The sequence below is a fragment of the Phacochoerus africanus genome, chromosome 3, assembly GCF_016906955.1.
Source record: "Phacochoerus africanus isolate WHEZ1 chromosome 3, ROS_Pafr_v1, whole genome shotgun sequence".
Lineage (NCBI taxonomy): Eukaryota > Metazoa > Chordata > Mammalia > Artiodactyla > Suidae > Phacochoerus > Phacochoerus africanus.
The window spans coordinates 132119784-132143865 of record NC_062546.1 but is presented as its reverse complement, the minus strand read 5'-3'; the positions used below and the strand labels follow the sequence as shown (position 1 = coordinate 132143865).

At 36.1% G+C, this 24082-nt stretch overlaps 1 protein-coding gene across 6 annotated transcripts in view; it reads right to left on the bottom strand.

Moving 5' to 3' along the window:
- The window catches only part of MARCHF7 (membrane associated ring-CH-type finger 7), a 49763-nt gene that overhangs the window by 18369 nt on the left and 7312 nt on the right, over nucleotides 1-24082 (bottom strand). For 5 of the 6 annotated variants that reach the window (XR_007134009.1, XR_007134010.1, XR_007134008.1 and 2 more), the window contains exons 2-5: nucleotides 16783-16947; nucleotides 6131-6326; nucleotides 4361-4513; nucleotides 1288-2395 (exon numbers count right to left, since the gene is read on the bottom strand). Coding sequence is in view for 2 of the 6 variants with exons in the window: in XM_047772707.1 (XP_047628663.1) it covers nucleotides 1288-2395; nucleotides 4361-4513; nucleotides 6131-6326; nucleotides 16783-16935 (1610 nt within the window). In the remaining 4 variants the exon portion in view is untranslated. The remainder of the gene's footprint in view (nucleotides 1-1287; nucleotides 2396-4360; nucleotides 4514-6130; nucleotides 6327-16782; nucleotides 16948-24082) is intronic. The other variant, XR_007134011.1, reaches the window with a different exon arrangement.

Sequence of the window (24082 nt, the reverse complement as noted above, 5' to 3'; positions counted from 1 at the left end):
GTAATCAGAGGAAGCTGCTGTAATAACATTAAAGCTAACACTGCCAGGGCACAGTAAATCTTTCTCTAAGAAAGCAAAAAAAAAAAAGCAAATTTTAAAATCAGAACAATCACACTGTACAATTTGTCCTATATAAGGAAAAGTGGGAATATATTAGTCAAGGCCCAGTATCACAAAAAGCACGTGAAGCTCCCTTTATCCCCAGAGTAGATTTGAATGTATTTGTTCTTAAAGAACAAAGAAAAATCTAAAATGGTAGTAACAACTATGCTTCCCAATAACTCCATTACATGAGAACTTCATGAACAAGAAAAAATAAAAACACCGAACAACCTTAGCTTTAAGTAAGTCTTTTCATGTACTATCCTACTGCATTTTATCATAAAGTAGTTTTAATAGCTGGGAAAACTAAGTAAATATACTAACATAACAAAATAATTAAGCTGGGCCTAAAATCTATGATCTTTTTTCATCTTTTCCCAGAGATTTTTAAGCAATCTCAACTCTTCAGAAGATTTCACATGTATAAAAAGATTCTAAATACTGAATTTAAAGTGATATTTCTGTCAAAAGTCACAATACATAAAGAATATTAAGTATATATTTGGACTTCAAAAACAAAATTTAAAAATCTGTGCAAATTCTTTTACCTCATTCCAAAAAAGATTTGAAGTGAGAAATACAAATGATCTTAAAGGCTGAAACATAGTCTTAATAATCTATTTAGCATTAGTCTATCAAGAAATAGGGTAAGAGACTAAGATTTTTGTCTTTGTATGTATCTATATCCAAAGCTGCTTAAAAATAACCTTTAGCTTATTTCTTGATGCAATCTATATGCTCAGTGCCTACCTCCAGTATTCTCATCTATTTTACCTCTGAGTGAGACGCTAACATCTTACTACATGTAAATTTTTTTTTTTTTTTTTTGCTTTTGAGGGCTGCATCTGTGGCATATACAAGTTTCTAGGCTAGCAGCTGAATGGAAGCTGCAGCAGCTGGCCTATACCACAGCAACATGGGATCCAAGCCACGTCTGTGACCTACACCACAGCTCATGGCAACACTGGATCCTGAACCCACTAAACAAGGTCTCAGATCAAACATGTATCCTCATGGTTACTAGTCAGATTTGCTACTGCTGAGCCACAATGGAACTCCATTACTAGATGTAAATTTTAAGGGAAATTTCAGTTATCACTGGTAAGAGAAACAATTTTAGAAACAAAGAGTTCTTTCTCTAATTTATTCTTGCTTTACAGGCTTAAGACAGGTATTCAAATTTACCTCTCTTTTATTTTTTGCAGCCTTTCTGGGTCTCTTGAAGGTACATTTTTAGTTTTGTCACTTTTTCCATCAGATGTACTCCAACCTGAAGGAATAATATCTACAGTGATCATGACATTGTCGGTCAGATTATTTCCAAGTGCTGGGGGGACTGCAAATCGGAATAAAGAACCAGGAAGGATCCCTGTTATTCCTGTATTTCGTCCAGTGTGAGCCGAATCTGATGTTGAGCCACCTGTAGCAGCACTGCTCATTGCTGCAGATACTTGCGGTCTGTTGGCAGTAGCCCCAAGGGGATCATTCTGTGCTTCAAGGTGAACCACTTCATTTGATTCTCTTCTAAAAATATGATGAGATCTAGATGGTATATCAGAGGTAGATATCCTTGAAGATTCATCTCTTCCCTCTCGCCTCCTCCTAGAGAACAAAGGTGTGCATCTATTTCTAAGTGAGGAAGATAACCATGGCCCTGTATTTCTACCTTCGGATTCTTGGTTAAAATTTTGGGAATCTGGCTCAGAGCTATGATTTTGGCTAAGAGATGACAAACCCCATCTTCGCCGAAGAAATCGAAATCCCTGAGAAGCTTCAGATGCCCTATTATTAGGAACATCAGAAGGTGATGCTGCATTACCACGAGACTGTGAAGCTGTCAAGATTCTTGGAGAAATGTAAGAATTTTCAGAACTCAATGATCTTGTATTCAAGGAATCCTGACTAGATCTTCGTGAAAAAAAAGTGGATGACATACTAGAAGCTATACGTGACAACAATCTCCTTGTTGTACGTCTACCTTCATTGTCAGAAGATTCTTGAAATGATCTCTGAGATGAGCCAACCCTATCTGAACTGCTTATAGTTGAGGTTTCATCTCTATGTGAAATATAAGAAAACCCAGGCTGTGTACTGCTTTGGGGAGATTCTAATTCTCTTGGTGAAAAATTTGATCTTAAAGAATTTCTACGAGAGTCCCTAGAACATGGTATGGCCTGATGTTCAGAAGGCATTTGGTGGTTTGTAGATGATGGATTCAGTTGTAAAGTGCTCAATGAGTTCTCTTTTGGTCTTGCTCCCTGTGAATATGAAGAAGGAACTCTGTCTTGAACATCTGTTTTTGAAAGAAAGGAAAGATAACCAATTACATGAATAATTTGAGTACTAAGTTTGTGTCTATTAACCAGTAATTACTGCCAAAATGAACAACAGATTCAAACTGAATACTGCTATATTATAACTACACAGCTTAATTACTACAGAAAAAATAAACATATTTATCTATCTTTCTATATCTTTGGTAAAATCCAGTACGCTGTATAAAGTCAACATTACAAAATAAAAAAATAAAAAAATAAAGAAACAAATCATATCTTGTGAGAGGCAAATGTTAATCTACCAACTTGATGAAGGTAAAACAGCTGAATTTATTAATCAGAAATTGATATGGTAGAATATATAATACCTAAACAGATAAGGAATTTTGAATGGGCAAAAAAATTCACTGTAAATGACTCACAACATACTAAAGGAAAATAATAATAGGGAAACAGTGTTTTAGAGATTTTTCTTACTCTGCAATAAGGACAAGTTATTCCTTTTGTTTTTTGCTTTTTTTTAGGGCTGCACCAGAGGCGTATGAGGTTTCCATGCTAGGGGTCGAACTGGAGCCACAGCCACAGTAACATCAGATCCGAGCCGTGTCTATGACCTACACCACAGCTCAGGGCAACACCAGATCCTTAACCCACTGACCAAGGCGAGGGATAGAACCTGCAATCTCATGGTTCCTACTTGGATTTGTTTTCTCTGAGCCACAATGGGAACTCCATAGGACATTTTTATTTCATATAAATAGTATCACCCTTGTAATTTTATGGCAAACCCTGCAAATAGCCCAAAATTTCTCTAAACTTTTATCTCCTCTTTCAAATTAACAGGTGTGATTCTTATCCCTAATTACTCATCAGACATACCTATGCTTTCTTTTTTTTTCTTTTTAGGGCTGCACCCACTGATATGTAAGCGCCCAGGCTAGGGGTAAAATCGGAGCTGAAGCTGCTGGCCTATGACACAGCAACGGCAAGACCATATCCAAGCTGTGTCTGCGACCTACACCACAGCTCATGGCAATGCCAAATCCTTAACCAACTGAGCATGGCCAGGGATCAAACCTGCATCCTAATGGATACTAGTTGGGTTCATTACCACCAAGCCACAACGGGAACTCCTTTTTAAAAAAATATTTGCTGGGAACTATGAATCAGAATACAGCCCTGGCATCTTCAATTTTAAGAGTCCACAACTGGTGGTTCTAATCTTCAAATGGAATGAGAAATACCATAGCATTTTCTCATAAAGAATACTCATCCATACACCTAGTTTAAGAGCGAGACTGCTACTATGCTAATACATAAAGCACTGCGAAAGGATAAACTGTCAGGGACTAAACCTATTTTATTCTGCACATTTATAACCTCCCAAGCCTAGAAGCTATTGAAACTATTAGAGCTCCTCCATCCAAAGTCAAGCAAATAAAAGATGCTTTCATTTGTCTTAAGTAAAAGTTTGTCCCAATAAGATTATTTAAAGTACCCTGGTTAAATCTTTAAAACAAATATATTTTCTTCTTTATAAATCAAATCCCACTTTTATCTGCTATATTTGTCAATTTTGATTAGCACCTTTTTTCTTCAGTTATTTAGTATTATTGTTTCATGTTATTTATTTTTGAAAAGCTTAAGCTTTCATACACTGACAGAAACAGTGTGGGTCTTTATTTCAACTAAATGAAAATAAAGACATATTCATGTTAAACTGAAGGAATTCTAAATTATGCCTTAAAAACTTTTTTTTTTTGCAAGTGCCATACCCGTGGCACTTGCAAGTTCCTAGGCCAGGGATGGAACTTGTACCACAGCAGCAACTTGAGCTGCTGCAGTGACAATGCCAAATCCCTAATGCACTGTGCCACAAGGGAACTCCTAAAACAGATTCTTAAAAGCGAAAAAACTACAGGTAGACAGAAGAGGAAAATGTAATATTATAAGTTATGAGTAACAACATAGTTTATACATACATGATGAAGTTGTGAAATCGCCACTTCGGTGACTATAATCCGTAAGGTTACTAACAGAGGAATCTGCTCTCCTCTCTCTCATTAAGTCAGTTCCAAATGATCCAAGTACCACTGATGAAGATCTGGGAACTTGACTATGCCTCCAAGAAGAATCTTAAAATAATTCAAGTTTTAATTCAGAAAAAAGCTTTCAAGGTTTCAGATGACAACAGATCTTTAGTATTATATAGAAAGGTAATATGGTTTATTATAGAAATTCCTAGTTATATCAGTTATACAGTTACAATCGAAAGCAAAATTCGGCAAAACATAAAATTATTCACTAATGAACTAATTACTTATAAAATTATCTCCTACTCATTCTTTTCTAATGTTAATATCTACCCCCATCTAGGATGCTAATATTACTCTAGAACATTTGACCACACAATATAAACATGATGTAAAATGATTACAGAGCAAAAAAATAAAGCTTGCCAAAGATGCAGAATTTCATAAAAAAAAATCAATGAAATTGATGTTGGAGAATAGCCAAAATCAAAATCAAAGCCATCTTGAAATGAAAAATGTTACATTGTAGGTTACAAAACTATTTTGTCAGAACTATTACATCACTGCTGCCATACTGGTTCATTCTTATGCTAAAAATTAATGTACTTTGCAATTATAATCTAAATTTCATTATATATGAATTCATTTAAAAAGAAATTAAAAATTAAGTCTCAAAACTCCCCCCCCTTACTATTTACCTTGAAATTTTGGTTCTTCCTCTCCTAGTCCTAATAGCCTTAATAATTCCTCTTCATTAAGGGAAATGGTCCAGGGTTAATGCTAAGCCTTCACAGAGCAGAAGAGAACAAAAATATCTCTACAGAGTGGTATTGGTCTACAGAGTTAAGGTCAGTCTGCTCTTACCCATTACACTACTCTTAATATCCTTCAGATGGGCAGTGTCTTTCCCATGGCGGTCCTGCCTATCAAAATAGAAAGGAATCGCTTACACTAATTCAAGTGGTAGTACATATGCATTTCAAGAATTTCATCTCCAACTGTGTCATCACAAGTCCTATCTTACCTTAAAACAATTTCAGGCATTAGCTAGTATTTCATTTGAAGAGACGTATAAGTGAAGCAGTACCTCTTAACAAAAGATCTTTTCAATTTGTGCAACAAATGTGGGTCTGTGAGTAAGATACTCAGCATGGAGCTTTGTGCCTAAGTCATCGAAACACCAAAGTGGTGTCAGAGAGCTAGAATCACAGCTTTCTAATTCCTTACACTGAACTCCCACCGGAATACCAGCAACTAGATTTTGTTTAAAGGATTTCTACCTTTTCTAAAAATAAGTGTCATATAGCACAACATTTATTATTTACAAAAAGTTATGCTTAGGAAATGTTTTTAACATGAATCAGTACATCTGGCTTTCTAAGTAACAATTTAAAATTTTACCTCCTATAATAATCAACAGAATACATGTCACTTTAATTTTATTATCATACATATCAGCTATTCTAATCAATTAAAATCTGCTAACATCCTGTTTGTGTAAGACATCTGTATCAAATTTAGAACAAAAATTCAAGATGAAGAGTTACTTTCAGTTTTCAGTTCCAGCACTAACTGAAGGTAAGATTATAGAAACTCCACTGTATTTCTGACCCACTATCTTATGTGCAATCTATTTGCTTAATATACTACATCTTGGGAATAGGGTTTTTGTCCCAAATGATATACAGTGATTTATATGTACACAAATTTAATTCTTACCTGATACTGCATTTAAACCATGTCCAACACTTCTCCCAGCTGAGGTAGATGTACAGTTTGTACATGAAAGTTTAGGTCTTTTTGAATCATGATCCCGTTGCTGGTTTTGCGATCTTGAGCGTGCTCCCTGAGTTATCTCAGACTCACTATACCATGCAGACTGAAACGGCGATGCAGACGCTGATGCTGATGTAGACTACAAGGTTAAAAAAAAAAAATTTAAAGGAACAACAAAAAAATGCTTACAATTTTTAAATATTTTAAGTATTTAAATTTAACCTATAATACTTTAATAAATTCCCAAGGACTTAACAAGCACAAATTTTTCTATCATGTAGATTTTCCCATCTTTGTTCCCTTCTACCCACCTGTCTCTTTACTTTATACTGTAATTTCCTTTGCTAGATAATCAGTATGATTTAAATAATGTCTTCTATATAGCTGTATATAAAAACTAGGCTAGGAAACACTGAGGAGTAGAAACTTTACATATCCTAGATCTTATGCCCATTCTCAGGAATACCATCATGAAACACTATAAATGGTATTTAAAAAAAAAATTTTCAAATATATGGGATTTATTCATCAGTGAAGCAAGTAACAGCTAAAACTATTTTAGAAACTCCTAGCTTAAGGTTTTCTCTTTTAACATACAAATATACATACAACAAAATGAAATAACACAAAGTCACTCACAATGTACACACGTACACACACAGTAACAGACCAAGAAGGATGCATTTGGCATATAATCTCTGAACTGCTTGAAGACACTTATCACTAACATAATTTCTAGGGAATAGAGGAAAAACTTTTTTCTTCCTTTTTAAGAGTTCTTCATTTTCACTAAATTTCCAGTCTTTACCAAGAATAAGTAAAGCTCCTAGAGTAAACATGTTTTTATGAGTTACTTTCAACTCAAAAGGCTATGATTAGCGATTATCATATGAATTATATGGTATATGTGGCTGAATGCTATACTGTATACCTCAGCAATCATGTGAAACAGTTTGAAAACTACAGATGGAAGGAAGGGAATTTTATAAGCATTCTATAACTGGCAGGCATTCAATTTTCATTTTATTTACTGATTTATTTTTATCCTCATAATATTTAGGTTTCTCTTCCTTCAGAGGTTTATTACTAGGATAGTCAAAGAAATCAATACTCTTTAATCATTAGTACTGAATGAGTCAGTATCTACATTCAGAAAATAATTACTTCTAAAAAAGATTAAAAAATATTCCTGGATAAGCAATGAGATTCTGCTGTATAGCACAGGGTTAAAAAATATTCCTGGATAAGCAATGAGATTCTGCTGTATAGCACAGGGAACTATACCCAGTTACTTATGATGGAACATGATGGAGGATAATATAAGAAAAAAGAATATATATACATGTGTATATATATATATATATATATATATATATATATATATATATATGACTGGGTCACTTTGCTGTACAGTAGAAACTGACAGAACACTGCAAATCAACTGTAATGGAAACCATAAAAATCATAAACAATTCCCAATGCAAATGCCCTTAAAACAGTATAGCAAAAAAGAACCTTAAAGAGGAGTTCCCGTAGTGGCGCAGCAGAGATGAATCCAACTAGGAACCATGAGGTTGTGGGTTTGATCCCTGGCCTTGCTCAGCAGGTTAAAGATCTGGCATTGCCGTGAGCTGTGGTATAGGTCACAGACGCGGCTTGGATCCCATGTTGCTGTAACTGTGGTGTAGGCCAGCAGTTGTAGCTCAGATTGGACCCCTAGCCTAGGAACCTCCATATGCCACAGGTACGGCCCTAAAAAGCAAAAAAAGAGAAAATATCTGCAAGTCATGTATCTAATTAGGAACTTATATTTAGAATATATAAAAACTCTTATAATTCACAAATTGAATCAATCATAAGCTTTCAAAACAGAAAACATCAGGCACACATGAGTTCACTGGTGAAGTCTACCAAACATTTAAGAAGTTATGCTAATTCTCCACAATCTCTTTTAGATGAAACCAGTTGAGAAAATACTTCCTAACTCTACGAGGCCAGCAACTACCCTAAAACCAAAACTAAAAACACAAGAAATCTATAGACCATTATCTCAATATAGACACAAAATTCCTGAACAAAATATTAGCAAACTGAATCCAACAAAGCATAAAATCAATATCCCTTTATGATTAAAAACTCTCAGCAAACTAGAAAGAGAGTAACTTCCTCAACTTGATAAAGAATGAAAAAAATGTACAGTTAACATTATATTTATGGAGAGATGCAAAAGTTTTCATACTGAGATCAGGTACAAGGCAAGGATGTCCCTTCTCACTGCTCCATTTTAAAAAAATTGACATAAAACTGATGTACAACACTAGTTTCAAGTGTACAATGTAATTATATATTTATTGAAATGAACACAATAATTTCAGCTAACATTCCTCACCTCACAGTTACAATTTTTTTCCTCATGAAAAAAGGAAACTTGTTCTACTCAGCAACTTTCAAATATACAACATAGCAGTATTAACGATAGTCACCATTCTGTACACATCCTCACGACTTTTAACTGGAAGTCTGTACTTTTTGACCACCATCACCCATTCTGTACACTGCTTTGGGAAGTAGAAATATCTTAAGAATATTAATTCCTCCAACCCACAGCATTTATTTGTGTCTTCAATTTCTTTCATTAACGTGTTATAGGTTTTAGCGTAGAGGTCTTCCACTTTCTTGGTTAAATATATTCCTAGATAGGGGAGTTCCCGTCGTGGCTCAGTGGTTCATGAACCTGACTAGCATCCATGAGGACGCAGGTCCAATCCCTGGCCTCGTTCAGTGGGTTAAGGATCAGGTGTTGCCCTGAGCTGTGGTGTAGGTCGCAGATAGATCCCACATTGCTGTGGCTGTGGCCAGCAGCTATAGCTCCGAAAGAACCCCTAGCCTGGGAACCTTCATGTACCCTGGGTGCAGTCCTAGAAAGACAAAAGAAAAAAAAAATTAAAAAAAAAATTATCCCTACGTATTTTTCTTTTTGATGCAACTGTTCATTGGATTTTTTTCTTAGTTTCTCTGATAGTCAGCATTAGTGTATAGAAACACAACAAATTTTTATGTATTGACCTTGTAACTTGCAATTTTACTGATTTATTAGTTGACAGTTTTTTGACGGAATTGTTAGGTTTTTCTATATACAGTAACTGTATCATCTGTAAATACTGACAGTTTTACTGCTTTTCCAATTTGGATTCCTTTAATTTCTTTTTCTTTTTTTTTAGGGCCACACCAGTGGCATATGGCAGTTTCCAGGATAGGAGTCGAATCAGAGCTATAGCCATCAGCCTATGCCAGGGCAACAGCCACACCAGATCCGAGCTGCATCTGTGACCTACACCACAGCTCAAGGCAACACCAGATCCTTAACCAACTGAGCGAGGCCAGGATTGAACCTCATGGATGCTAGTCAGATTCTTTCCCAATGAGCCACAATGGGAACTCCGGATTCCTTTAATTTCTTTTTCTGATTACTGGGGCTAGGACTTCTAATACTACATTCAATAAAAGTTGAGAGAATGGGCACCCTTGACCCACCTTGCTCCTTATCTTAGAGCAAAAGTTTTTCACATTTCACCACTTAGTACCAGTTAGCTATGGACTTGTCATACATGGTTTTATTACCTTGAGGAACATTTTCTTGATACCCATTTTGCTGAGTTTTCATCATAAATGGCCAATGCTTTTTATGCATTTATTGAGATGATCATGTGATTTTTATCCTTCACTTTGCTAATGTGGTGTATCACACTGATAAACGTGTGGATGTTGACCCATCCTTCTTGTATCCCAGGAATAAAATCTCACTTGACCGTGGTATATAATGCCTCTAATGTACATTGCTAAATTCAGTGTGCTAGTATTTTGTTGAGAATTTTTGCATTTATGTGCATCAGAGATATTAGCCTTAATTTTCTTTTCTTATAGTGTCTAGTGTTGGTATCAGAGTAATGCTGGCTTCATAAAATGAGTGTTATCCCCTCTCTACTTTTGAAAATTTTGAGAAAAGACTGATATTAATTATTCTATAAATGTTTGGTAGAATTCACAGGTGAAGTGATCTGATCCTGGACTTCTTTTGTTGGGAGATTTTCGATTATTGATTAAATCTCCTTTGGACTTCTCTGGTGGCCAGTGGTTAAAGGATCCAGTGTTTTTTCACTGCTGTGGCGAGGGTCTGATCCCTGGCCCAGGGAACATCCACATGCCAGAACCCCCCCCCCCCAACACACACACAGATAAAAATTTTAAAAAATCTCCCTACTCATTATTGGTCTGTTCAGATTTTCTATTTCTTCATTGAGTTAGTCTTGGTAGGTTTCGAATTTCTAGGAGTTTATCCATTTCTTATACATTGTCCAATCTTTTGATGTATAATTGTTCAAAGCAGTCACTTATGATCCTTTTTCTTTTGGTGGTATCATTGTAAAGTCTCCGCTTTCATTTTTTTATTTTACTTAAGTCATTTTTTTCCTTCATGAGTCTAGCTAAAGATTTTTTTGTGTGTCTTTTTAGGGCCGCACCCACAACATATGGAGGTTCCCAGGCTAGGGGTCAAATTGGAGCTACAGTCGCCGGCCTAAGCCTCAGCCACAGCAGCATCAGATCTGAGCCACATCTTTGCCCTATACCACAGTTCACGGCAACGCTGGATCCTTAACCCACTGAGCAAGGCCAGGGAACGAACCTGCATCCTCATGGATACTAGATGGGATTGTTAACTGCTGAGCCACGAAGGGAACTCCCAAGATATGTCTATTTTAATTACCTCTTCAAAAAGCTAGCTCTGTTTATCTTTTTACTGTCTTTTAGTCTCTGTTACATTTATTTACATTCTGATCATTGTTATTTTCATTTCGCCACTCTTCAAGCTAATACAATAAGGTATACAGACTGGGAAGGAAGACATGAGTTGTAGACCACATGGTTTTCTATGTAGAAAAGCCTAAGTAACTGACCAAATCTGAAAGGACTGAATGTCCTAGAACTAACAATTATATTAAGGCTGCAGAATACAAGGTTAAAACACAAAAATTAACTGCTTTCCTATATATCAGCAACAAAAAGTGGAAGGTGAAATTTAACTCTTACAATTCAATAATAAAACAACAAATAACCCAATTTAAAAATGAGCAAAAGATCTAAATAAGCATTTTTCCAAAGACATAAAAATAGCCAATTAATAGAGTTCTCTTTGTGGCTTAGTGGGTTAAGAACCTGACGATCCCTGGCCTTGCTCAGTGGGTTAAGGATCCAATGCTGCCGTAAGCTACAGCATAGGTCACAGATACAGCATGGATCTAGTATTGCCATGGCTGTGGTGTAAGCCCCAGCAGCAGCTTGGATCTGACCCCTGGCCCAGGAACTCCCATATACAGCAGGTAAGGCTGTAAAAAAGATAAATAAATAAAAATAGCCAGTCAGCACACAAAAAGATGTTCGGCATCATGAGTCAAGGAAATCCAAATTGAAACTATATGATAACTGGAATGCCCTTGTGGATCAGCAGATTAAGGATTCGGTGTTGTCACTGCTGTGGCTCTGGTTACAGCTGTGGCAGGGGTTCATTCCCTGGCCTAGGAACTTCTGCGTGCCACAGGTGTAGCAAAAAATAAAAAAAAAAATACATGATACTACTTCGCACCCATGATAGGATGGCTAGAATCAAAATGTAAGATTAAGTACAGGAAAGGATGAAAAGAAACAGAAACCTCATACATAACTGTTGTGGGAATATAAAATAGCCCAGCCAGTTTGGAAAACAATCTAGCAGTTTCTCAATAACTGAACACAGAGTTATCACATGATTCAGTTAATTCTACTGTAAGGTATATACCCAAGATAGTTGAAAGAGACTAGATAGTTGTACAAAGAGACTTGTACATGAATGCTTATAGCAACATTATTCATACTAGCCAAAAAGGTAGAAAACACATTGTACACATACACACAATTACGAGCATGAATCTTAAAAAAAAAAAAAAAATTATGAGAGAAGTAATGTGAGAGAAGCTAGTCACAAAAGACAACATAGAATGTTTCTACTCATGTACATGAAATCCAAAAGAGAAATTTACAAAGACAGAAAAGTAGATTAGTGGTTACTTAATGCTGAGGGGAAGAGGAGAGATTAGTGAAGTGATACCTAATGGATGTGGAATATTCTCTGGAGATATTCTAGCGTTGCCTATGGTGATGGTTTGCAAATTTTGTAAATATACTAATAAAAACCACTCATTTGTACACTTTAACTAGGCAAGTCATAGCCTATCTGATTTATAACTCAATAAAGCTAGCTGTTATTTTTTTTAAGTAATCTTAACAATTGCTGCCAATGCAACCAATGTTAATCATGAGAAATCATATAATGCACAGTAATGGAAGTGAGTCCAGAATAAAATGCTCTTTTTCGGCTCATTTCCATGAATCAATGCCTTGACTGTGATGACTGATAGTTCCTGCTTTCAAAATTTTCCAGATCAAAACTGCCTTAGCCATAAGCAAAACATAAAACTCTGACCTCTTCTTTATTTTAAATATTCATGTGCTGAAGAGTATCCAAGTCAATGCTAATGCAGAGGTCTTACATCCTACTTTCTATTCAGAATGACCAGTCTTCTTAATTTTCATAAAAAAGACATTTGCACACCTCAAGAATGTATGGATTCATCCATGCCTAACTTTAAGAGATATCCAGGTAAGAAACCTTTTATTTACAAAAAAGGGAATGACTTAGAATCCACTTATCCCTCAAAATTTCTTAGGATTAATATTTGGAACAAAACAGACTACAAAAATGTTAAAATTCAGATCATCCTTTGTTGTCCCTTTACACAAGTGTTTTCACTGAGCTTTACAGTTTCACTAAACTAGGTATATACTTACAGTATGAATATTCATTGAAGATACTGTCTTCTACATAATTCACTGTCCCCTTTCAGATCAAACTGCCAAGCACTGCTTCCTTTTCCTTATTAACAAAACTCCTTATAGACTTGGTTGTTTCCCTGTGATCTCCATGACACCCCAAACAAGAGCCCAAGTATAACTTTAGAATACTGTGGGGCTTACAAATGCCTATTAATGTTACAACCAACCCTGACCTTCTCAGTATTTTACCTGTAGTTTTCCTGATTCCATTTAAAACTATTTTCATTTTCTTGTCTGATATGTATGTATGTATTTCCTTGGAAGCTACCTTTGTAGCAGATAAAGACAAAACAAAAAAAGATTAATGATCACTGGTTCTTAATTCTTGAGAATACATCCTAACAAAATATTTAATGGTACTGAGCTCTGTAAGAGCTGATATATGTTAGAAAATGATATAAATAACTTTAAAAAGTACCTGGAACCTCCATAAAAAGACTATTATTTCCTATTAAAAGTAATCAATCTCTCCACAAAGCAAAAAGAAGGATTAGGGGATGCTTAAATTAAGTACAGAAAAATATATAAAAGTAACAAAAACAGGAGTTAAGAATCTGACATTGTCGCTGCTGATGGCTCTGGTTTCTGCTGTGGCGTGGGTTTGATCCCTGGTCTAGGAACTTCCATGTGCCATATTCATGGCCATAAATAAATAAATAAAAACTTCAAAATCTTAAATTAGAAAAAAATAACAAAACAATTACATATTCACAGAAAACTCCAATTTTTTACCTTTAACAATAAGAATTATAGAAAATAAATTTTCTTCCCCAAAATATCTAAAATTCTACATACTGTTACCAGAGAGATAAGATGGATCATGGTTTTCCACCATTCAAACTGTAACAAAAACTGGAAGATGGAGTAACAGAAATATAAACAAGACTAATTAACAGAGGCAGCCCAGATTACAAATGGCCAAAAACCAAAAGATATTCAGAGAAAACCAACTGTTCGGAACTTAGAACCTACATTTACCAAAGAAACAATGCTATCTAGAAGTCTTAGATTCTTAAGCTCAAGTACACACTAATCGTGTACTTGGGAGAAAGCACTTATCTTTCCAGATTTCAGATCCTTACTTACAAAATGACATAAGCATCTGTCCCATATAAAATTAAAAATAAAAAAATGTTCTGCAAAATGTCAAGAACCACATAAATAAGGTGTTTTCCTATCATCCAATTCGTAATAAAACGAGACTGATTTAATATGTCATGTCCTGACCCTCCTTTCTGAAGCTTCAGGTTCACTATGCATATAAAGAAGGGAAGGGGACTGTTTGTTGCAGACAGTTTTAAGTGAGAAAATATTAGCAATTAACAAAAAAAGTTCCCTTTGATAATCAAAGGACTCCTTCATTCATTAAATACACATTCTACTAAGCAATCTTAAGAATATTAAATAAAACTAAATGTGTGATACCGTAATTTATATATTCTGATAACATACTAAACCCTAAGGATATTGTTTAAACTAATGCAAAGCAAGGAAATGAAAACAGTAGCAATAACAATCATCATAATTACAACTGGTAACATCTGAACTCTTACTAGGTTCCAAGTACTGTTGTTCTAAGTGCTTTTCATGTATTTTTTTTTTCAATTAATTTTAACAGTGTAAGTTCCCTTCTTGTCTCAGTGGTTAACATTCCTAACTGGGATCCATGAGGACACGGGTTCGAACCCCAGCCTCGCCCAATGGGTTAAGGATCCTGAGTTACTGTGGCTGTGGTGTAAGCCAACAGTTATAGTTCTGATTAGATCCCTAGCCTGGGAACTTTCACATGCCTAGAATGCAGCTCTAAAAAGAAAAAAATAAAAAATAAAAATAAAAAAATGTTAACAGTAATTATATGAGGAAATTACCATTATTACCATTTCACAGAAGAGGACACAGAAAAGTACTCTGCTCAAGAATATAGGAATTTTAGTTTCTAAATCAAAATTTAAACAGCAAAACAGGCTAGGAATAGTAGAGATTGGAATTGCTCTCATAACCCACTTAAAAAAAAAGATTAGAAGTCATTAAAGTAGCAAATTTTTTTATGCTTGTACTTAACTTTCACACTGAAAAATGAGACTTTTGGAATAACCTATGACATTAAGAACAAGCTAGATGAAAAAGTCTAAAAACAGTCATATTTTAAAAGTGACTGTCAATACATTTTCTAGGTATAGTCAACACTTTCAGTCTGGTTTCAGAGTCTGTGTTCCTCACTAAGTTACATGAAAAAGTAAACAAAGATCAGTAGACAAAATAGGAGAAGAAACCCTCCAGCTGTGTTCTTTTTTTTTTTTGCTTTTTCTAGGCCAGTACCTGCAGCATACTGAAGTTCCCAGGCTAGGGGTCAAATCGCAGCTACAGCTGCCAACCTCAACCACAGCCACAGCAACGCCAGATCCGAGCTGTGTCTGTGACCTAAGCTACAGCTCAAAGCAACCCCGGATCCTTAACCCACTGAGCAAGGACATGGATCGAAATGGTGCCCTCATGGATACTAAAGTTGGGTTCATTACCACTGAGCCACGATGGAAACTCCCCTAGCTCTGTGTTCTTAATAAGTCACAATCATTTAACCCACAACATTTTTAAAGAATGCAAAAATATGATTCTGTACTTCTAGCTAGCATACTCTTGCCTAGCAAGATAGTTTGAAGGGGAAAAAAAAAGAATCATCAAACAACATTTAAACTGAGTCCAAGTAGTAGTTCTCACTGTGCTGCAGCAGGTAAGGATCTGGAATTGCTACAGCTGTGGCACAAGATACGGCTCCAGCTCAGATTTGATCCCTGGCCCAAGAACTTCCATATGCCACAAGCGCAGCCGAAGGAGAAAAAAAAAATTTTTTTTAATTAAAAAAAAAAATCCATGTAAACAGTACATATAAAGTCAACAGGTAGGTAGCAGATTTGGGCATTTGAGAGAAATTATTTTGCATCTTTCTCTGAATATTTTATAAAATGGTTATTATTACTATGCAGAAATATTTTTTAAATGATTCTGTCATATAATATACTACATAATATATAAATTACATAAATACTTAAGACTTAAGTCATTTTCACTAAAGGATTCTCTTAAATTCAGTTACCTAAAAGTCAGACTTTTGAGAATCACAGGTAATTTAATTAGGTATTCAGCCAATAATGCAATAAACTTAAATTCAAACAAGAGCAAGATATACTGCTTTAAACCTACAAACCATGTCTTCTGAGATTTTTATTATTTTATACTCCAACCATAGTGTTATAACACTAATAAACTACTTCAAAAACCAAAGTGCTCTGAGATCCCTGGTGGTCTAGTAAGTTAAGGATCCAGTGTTGTCACTGTTGTGTCCCAGGCCACTGCTGTGGCATCAGTTTGATCCCTGGCCCAGGAACTTCTGCATGCTGCAGGCATGGACAAAACAAACAAAAAAACAAAACAGCAGCAAACCTAAAGTGCAACAAACCTACTGGTCCTAAGGAGAATTAGCTACATAAGAGTAATTTATGTTACTTCATCTAGATTATGAATCAATGAAAACTCATACCAACTGTAAAAATAAAACCCCCAAATTCATGTAAAATACTGTTAGGGATTTATCTTCACCTAAAGTTTTTAAAAATCCCAAGGATTTTAAAAATGAGAATGTGCACACATATTTCAAACTAAGATGTTACCTGATATTCAGAATCCAGTCTAAACGAGGAGTCCCTTGAGTGATAGGTATCATTTAAACTACTTCCTCTGCTTCCAGACATCATCCTAGCACTTAATGAGCTGGGGGGTTGAAGAGAAATTCTTCTTGGAATCCTCGAAGGTTTAGACTCCATTCTTAAGGTTTCCTGTGAAATGCAAATTTTGATTAATTGCCTTTGGGAAAACGTGCAAACTTCTGACTCTTAATCCTTTCCTTAATGATCAGCTCAACTCAGGAAGAATCAACCACAAAATTAATTATATCTGGTATAGTAAACTGTGAGAGTATCATCACCCTCCAACAAGGCAGAAGTGTAAAGTTCATCAAAGGTTCCCTACTGTCCATAAAATGAAGCAAACACGATAAAAAAAGTGATGAGAGGGAGTTTGCATCGTGGCTTAGTGGTAACGAATCTGCCTAGTATCCATGAAGATTCGGGTTTGATCTCTGGCCTTGCTCAGTAGGTTAAGGATCTGGCGTTGCTGTGAGCTGTGGTGTGGGTGGCTGATGCAGCCTGGATCTGGTTGCTGTGCCTATGGGGTAAGGCTGGAGGCTACAGCTCCTATTCCCTTAGCCTGGGAACCTCCATATGTTGTGGGTGTGGCCCTAAAAAGACAAAAACAAACAAACAAACAAACTGAGGCGTTCCTGCTGCGACACCATGGGTTAATGTTCTGGCTAGTGTCTTCTGGAGGCACAGGTTCCACCCCTAGCCTGGTGCAGTTGGTTAAAGATTCAGTGTTGCTGAAGCTGTGGTGTAGCTGCAGCAGCTCCAGCTTGGATTCAATCCCTTCCACATGCTACAGGGGTGGCCAAAAAAGAAAGAAAAAAAAATGTGATGCACTGATATAAATCCAACAAAGGATCAGGAGTAAACAAAAGAAACCTCTCAGAAGTAGAAAACCTAATTCAAAAACAAGAGAATTATGTTGTCCAGGATAATTACCTATCTTTGACTCTTAACTACGGTTACAGAAAGACGGAAAAAAGAAAGTGAAGGAGAGAAAATTACCAAAGAAATGAAAGAAACTTTTTAGAATTGAAGGACACAAATCTCCACATTGAAAAGGGTCAAGAGTACTTGGCAGGATCAAAAAAGAACCAACACCAAGCACAATTTATCATGGTGAAATCTCAACACACCAGAAATAAGATGAAAAGAAGATCCTATAATTTACAAGATATACAAAAGAAATAGTTTATTACAACTTTAAAAACAATAAAATAAAGCAATGCCCATAGTACTGTGAAAAATGTTTAGCCTTTGAACTCCAGTCTAGCAACTGAATGTGAAGTGGAGAAAGAACAGATTTCCAGATGTGCAAGATTTTAAAAAATAAGAACAAAACAAAACCATAGGAAGCTAAATGGAGAGCATGTCCAAAGAAAATCAGAGTATAAAGAATGAAAGAACCATGGAGTTCCCCTGTGGTACAGCAGGCTAAAGATCTGGTATTGTTAAGGCAGTGGCTGGGGTCTGATCCTTGGCCTGGGGACTTCCACATGCTGTGGGAGCAGCAAAAAAAAAAAAAAAAAAAAAAAAAAAGAACCAGACATAGAATCAGGTATGGAAAAAGCATAGGGAGCAACCAATCAAGATTGGACCAGGATTACAGATGGAAGCAAAACTCTAAGGAAAAAATAGCCTTATATTATTTTGGCACATGGCAGAGATGATGATACAACTGTGGAAAAATGTTAAGTACTTAAAATGGCAATTTAATACATTAATTTTGTAATTTGGGGAAACAAAGCTATTGTTCAAGAAAGATACTGCTGCGTTTGAATGAACTCTTTAATATTTATATAGTTAAATAATGTAAACAGACTACTGAATCAATAATCTTGCTGCAAACATGCTGTGTAATTTAGGTGGGTAGAGGAAGTAAGGACAATGGTGAATAAAAAAGCACATATCTATTATTGAAAAATCATGAGTTCATCATTTAGAAATACGAAGATAAATCCCAGAACAGCTAAAAGGCTAGGACTGTTGCCTATGGAAAGTGGAAACGCTGAGTCAAAGGACTTCGCCTTTCCCTTTAAGAATGACCATATTTCCTGGTTCACCTAGAACAGTCTCAGTTTCAGGGCCAAAAAACTCCTAGTTTGTGCTCATTATCCCAGGACAATTACTAACAGTGCTTGCATTGTCTTAAAAGTGCCCTGGTTTCTGATAAAGCATAAAGTCACTTAACATAAATCTCTTCTACTTCTAGCTTTTTATAAACTCTCTCTATATATCTACACAAAAATTTTTATTAAAAAAGTGAACTATGGATTGGACATTTAAAGAAGGTATACATAACAGAAAGAATAGTATTGGTTAAATACTGATATGCAAAAGCCCATAAATGATTTAACAAGTAGCAGATTTGTAATTTTATCAAGGTTATAAAAACACTAAACAAGTGACTGTATCTGTTGAGGATTTTAAACAGGGAGATAAAACATTTTTATAAGAGATACCAGTTTTTAGGCTCCCTCAGTGGGTCAGGGATCCAGAGTTACTGTGAGCTTTGGTGTAGGTCACCGATGTGGCTTGGATCCTGCATTGCTGTGGGTGGGGAGTAGGTTGGCAGCTTTAGCTCTGATTCAACCCGTAGCCTGGGAACTTCCATATGCCTCGGAAGTGGCCCTAAAAAGAAAAAGAAAAAAAGAAAAAAAAAAAGGGAGAGATATTAGTCTTTAGACGGTTCTTTAACATTAATGCTTCTTAATCATACTTCTCACAGTTTACTTTGATTATATTTACACCCAATTCTTACTTGCAGACTTACCTGCAGAATGAAACTAACCCAGTAGCAAATCTGCTCAAAACAAAGCCCTTGGGGGAAGGCAAAGAGGCAGAATCCTCTGAGAGCTGGAAATTCTACTGCATGAAACTAATTTTGGCAACTCCTCTATGTAAACTGACTGAATTCTGACAGTGTAGGTGTTACCAGAAAACTTACATAATTTGGTTGTGTAAACTGTAGGTCAAAAGCACAAAAAATAGTGAAAAATAAAATATGCAGTTCTTGAAAAACTTCTACCAGACCACTTTCAAGATGCTATGAGGCACCTCTTCAAGTTCATTCAATCATTTAAGATAGTTTTTTACATGCTTAGTATGTGCTAGGCACTTTAATTAATACTAAACAAAGAAGGAGATGAAGAGAGGGGACAGCACTGAACCTACCAAAATATTGACTATGAAGAAGCTGTAGTGAAACAGAGAACAAACTACACAAATAACCATATAACATAAACAGTTGTAAGTGCACTTAAGGAAAAGGTATAAGACAGATAATAGACTAGCAGTAAGAAAGCATTTGAAGGGCAGTGCTTTTAACCAAGACTTAAAAGCACAGGAGTTCCTGCTGTGGCTCAGCAGTAACAAACCAGACTAGCATCCACGAGGACACCAGTTCGATCCCTGGCCTTGCTCAGTGGGTTAAGGATCCAGCATTGCTATGAGCTGTGGTGTAGGTTGCATAGACAGCTTGGATCTAGGCTGCTGTGGCATAGCCTGGTAGCTATAGCTCCAATTGGACTGCCTAGCCTGGGAACTTTCCACATGCCGTGGGTGCAGCCCTAAAAAGACAAAAAAAAAAAAGAGAGTTAAAGCACAAAAAAGGTTGGTATGTATTATTCTTCTCTTAATAATCCACATAATGGTCTCCTACTTTCTTTCTGTTACTATGGCATGTCTTTAAATATAAATTTATTTAGATTTGTTTCCAAAGTTGGACAGTGGAGCTTTCAAAAAGAAAGATAAGATAAAAACTTACCACCAGGGCTGGCTTTACAGCCGTGCAACCACCACGCAGACACATGGAGCCCTGTGCTTGATTAAAAAGCTCTACAGTTGACATCTTGAAATTAGAAATAATTTAATCTAAACTTGTATATTACAAGTGAAGTCAGGATAGTGGAGCATGAACTTGAGCAAAAGAGATATGTACCTGTTTGCCAAGCCTTGCCACTCAATTTGCATACAGCATTCAATATTGCTATGAGGCTTCTATCAATACACTTAATTTTTCTCTCTTTGAGCCTCACCCAAGTCCTAGGCACTATGGGTCCACTGGACCTACTTATGTTCTTTACCAATATATCTATGAGTGAATAAGCTGAGGCACTGACAGCTCCAAGAAGTCATATTTTCCATTCTCCAAAACTTGTTTCAACTTCAAATGCAGAAAGAAGGTAATGAGCCACAAAACCACAATAATCTTACGGTAAATTATTTGAGATTTTTACTGCATTAAACTTTGTAACTTCTAAAAATGAAGTCTTTTGGATGAAGATTCTCTGAGGCTGATATTCAACTGATAGTTTACCCAATTAGTCTTAATTTTACTATTAAGTGTTTCCTTACCTTCAGGCATTTTAATAGTGACTGGTATAGGAAACAGGAGTGGAAAACAAATATTCATACCAATACCAAAATTTATGTAGTCTATTTCATAAGCCTGTGGTTTGCTAGCTACTAAAACAAAACAAAACAAAAAACAAACAAAACCCAAACAACTGACTACATACATAATTTCATTCTGCTGGGCTTCCTTGGAAACCTCTGAGGAGCTCTTTAAAGCAAGTTCATGTTTTTGGTACCCAGTTAAACATTATAAAGGATTTTTAAACCAAAAAGTTTCTCCTACTTATGAACAGTACAATTCAAATCTATTCTATGAAAATAATTTCACCTTAACCTTTCTTAGTCTAGGTAAAAAGCCTTAACGAATTCTACATCATTACCTGACATGCAAAATTCTATGTCCAACATCATCTACAAGTTAAGATCTCATAGTCACTGAAATGCAACCGAAATCCTATCTGACAACTTACACTACAAATTTAAACCGAATTTTACAACATTTTCCAAAAAGACTTTACTTGTGTATCAGGTCTACTCTGGGTAAACCAAAGTTCATTTCTAACAATACCACGCTAGGCCTTGTCTAAAAAGGAACTCATCATTAATCCACATATTTTCTTCTCTTCTATTTTATTCTACCAAGTAATAGCACCACTTACCAATTAAACTTTCGATTGTTTTCTAGTACCTTAAAAAGTAGTCTAAATTCTTTGCCCCAGTATCCAGAATTCTAACCTATCTTTTCCACTTAATTTCAACTACCACCTAAAAAAAAAAAAAATCTGAATTCCCGTAGTGGCTCAGTGGTTAACGAACCCGACTAGTAACCATGAGGTTTCGGATTCGATCCCTAGCCTCACTCAGGGAGTTAAAGATCCGGTGTTGCCGTGAGCTGTGGTGTAGGTCACAGAGGCGGCTAGGATCCCGAGCTACTGTTGCTGTGACATAGGCCAGCAGCTACAGCTCTGATTTGACCCCAGCCTCGGAAGCTCCTTATGTTGCAGGTGCAGCCCTAAAAAGACCAAAGGCAAAAAAAACAAACAAAAAACCCCCAAAAATCCTAGTTCCAGTGAGTTTCCTGGTGGCCTAGCAGTTAAAGGCTCAGCATTGTCAGTGCTGTGGCTGGAGTTATTACTATGGCTTGAGTTGAAATGGCCCAGGAACATGCTTCAGACATGGCAAACAAATAAACAAAAACCTAATTCCTGTTCACACCCTAGTGGAGAGGAGGTGGCAGGGGTCTATACCCAGGAGACAGGGAGGACTGAAATCCTGGAACCGCCCCACCTCTGAGTATCAGGCACACAAGAACTTGCGGAAGACTGGAGAAAGATTCAAAGAATTAAGAACATCTCCTTTCACCATGAGATTTGATTCAAATAAAAACAAAACCAGACTACTGCTGAGGGAGTTACAGCCTTATAGCCCTCAGTGGTGCAAATGTGCAGGGCCAGCAGGAAGTTGAGGCTAGTAAAAGAAATCCTCTAGCACTCCAGCCTCACTCTAAGCACATGCAGCAGCAAGCCACTACTAGAATACTTTGAAAATAAATAAAGCAATAATAAAGCCTGAACCCAGCTCAACTACAAACTAAATCGACTCAACCCACTACACATACCTTATCCAAGCATAAATTTTATTTGTCTGTCTTTACTATTATTTTATTTCCAATGTTTCACACTCAATCAAAAAATACAAGACACAAAAATACAAGGAAAGAAAGTTAATTCCTTGTCAAGAGACAAGAGTCAACAGAACCAGATTAAGAGATGGCCCTAATGTTAGCAAACTGGTAAACTGATGCATTTACCAGTAGCCTAGACAAAACTAAAACACTAGGGAACTGCGAAACTAACTAGAGGAAAATTGTCCGGGATGAGAGAAAAATAGGTGATGGTAAAATACAGGAGAAGGTTAAAGAGACACTGAAGAAAAAAATAAGAAAGTCTACTATAAATTTAACTACAATCACAGAACGAACGAACTAGAGCAGAGAAACAATTCGGAAAAAAGAAACTTGGCTGAATTGATTTAATCAGTCAAGAAGTCCTTCAAATACCAACTAAAATAATTAGCAATTACATTAATATTATATTCATTCATGTTATATTCATACCAGACTGCTGAAAATCACTACACTTAAGTAAATTCTGAAAATGTTATGGGAGCACTGAATGGGAAGTTTACAATTTAAATTAAATTCTTGGGAGTTCCCCCTGGGGCACGGCAGAAACGAATCCAACTAGCATCCATGAGGATGTGGGTTTGATCCCTGGCCCTGCTCAGTGGTCTGGGGATCTGGAGTTACAGTGAGCTGTGGTGTAGGTCACAGATGCAGCTTGGATCCCACATTGCTGTGGCTTTGGTTTACGTTGGCAGCTATAGGTTGGCAGCCCCTAGCCTGGAAACTTTCATATGCAAGGGGTGCAGCACTAAAAGGCGGGGGGAAAAAAAAAAAAGAATTCTAAAAATGTTATGAGAGCCAAAAGTTCCAACAAGACGAGAAAGACTTTAGATGAGCTAACATCTGAATTGGCCTTTGAAGATTGAAAACAGAAAAAAGAAAGTATAAAGATGCTAAAGCATGTTGAATAAGTGGAAACAAAATAATGTACATGTGAGGGGTGAAATTCAAGGTGTGGGAAGGGAGAATCAACAGAAAGGACTGTCTAGGAAATAAATACATAAAGTTAATTATATCAAGGTTGTAAAAGCAATCTGTGTCCTTTGCTCAGTTTATACTTTAACAAGACAATGATTTTGAAGCTTTTAACCATCAGTAAGTGTATTTATATTATTTTCCTCCCTAAGGATCCAAGAAATTATGTTTCTGACAAGCAATCAGAGCTTTCAAGGATGAAACAATTAGTACACCAAAACTTTAGTTTTGTCTAGTCATAATAACAGCTATATATAG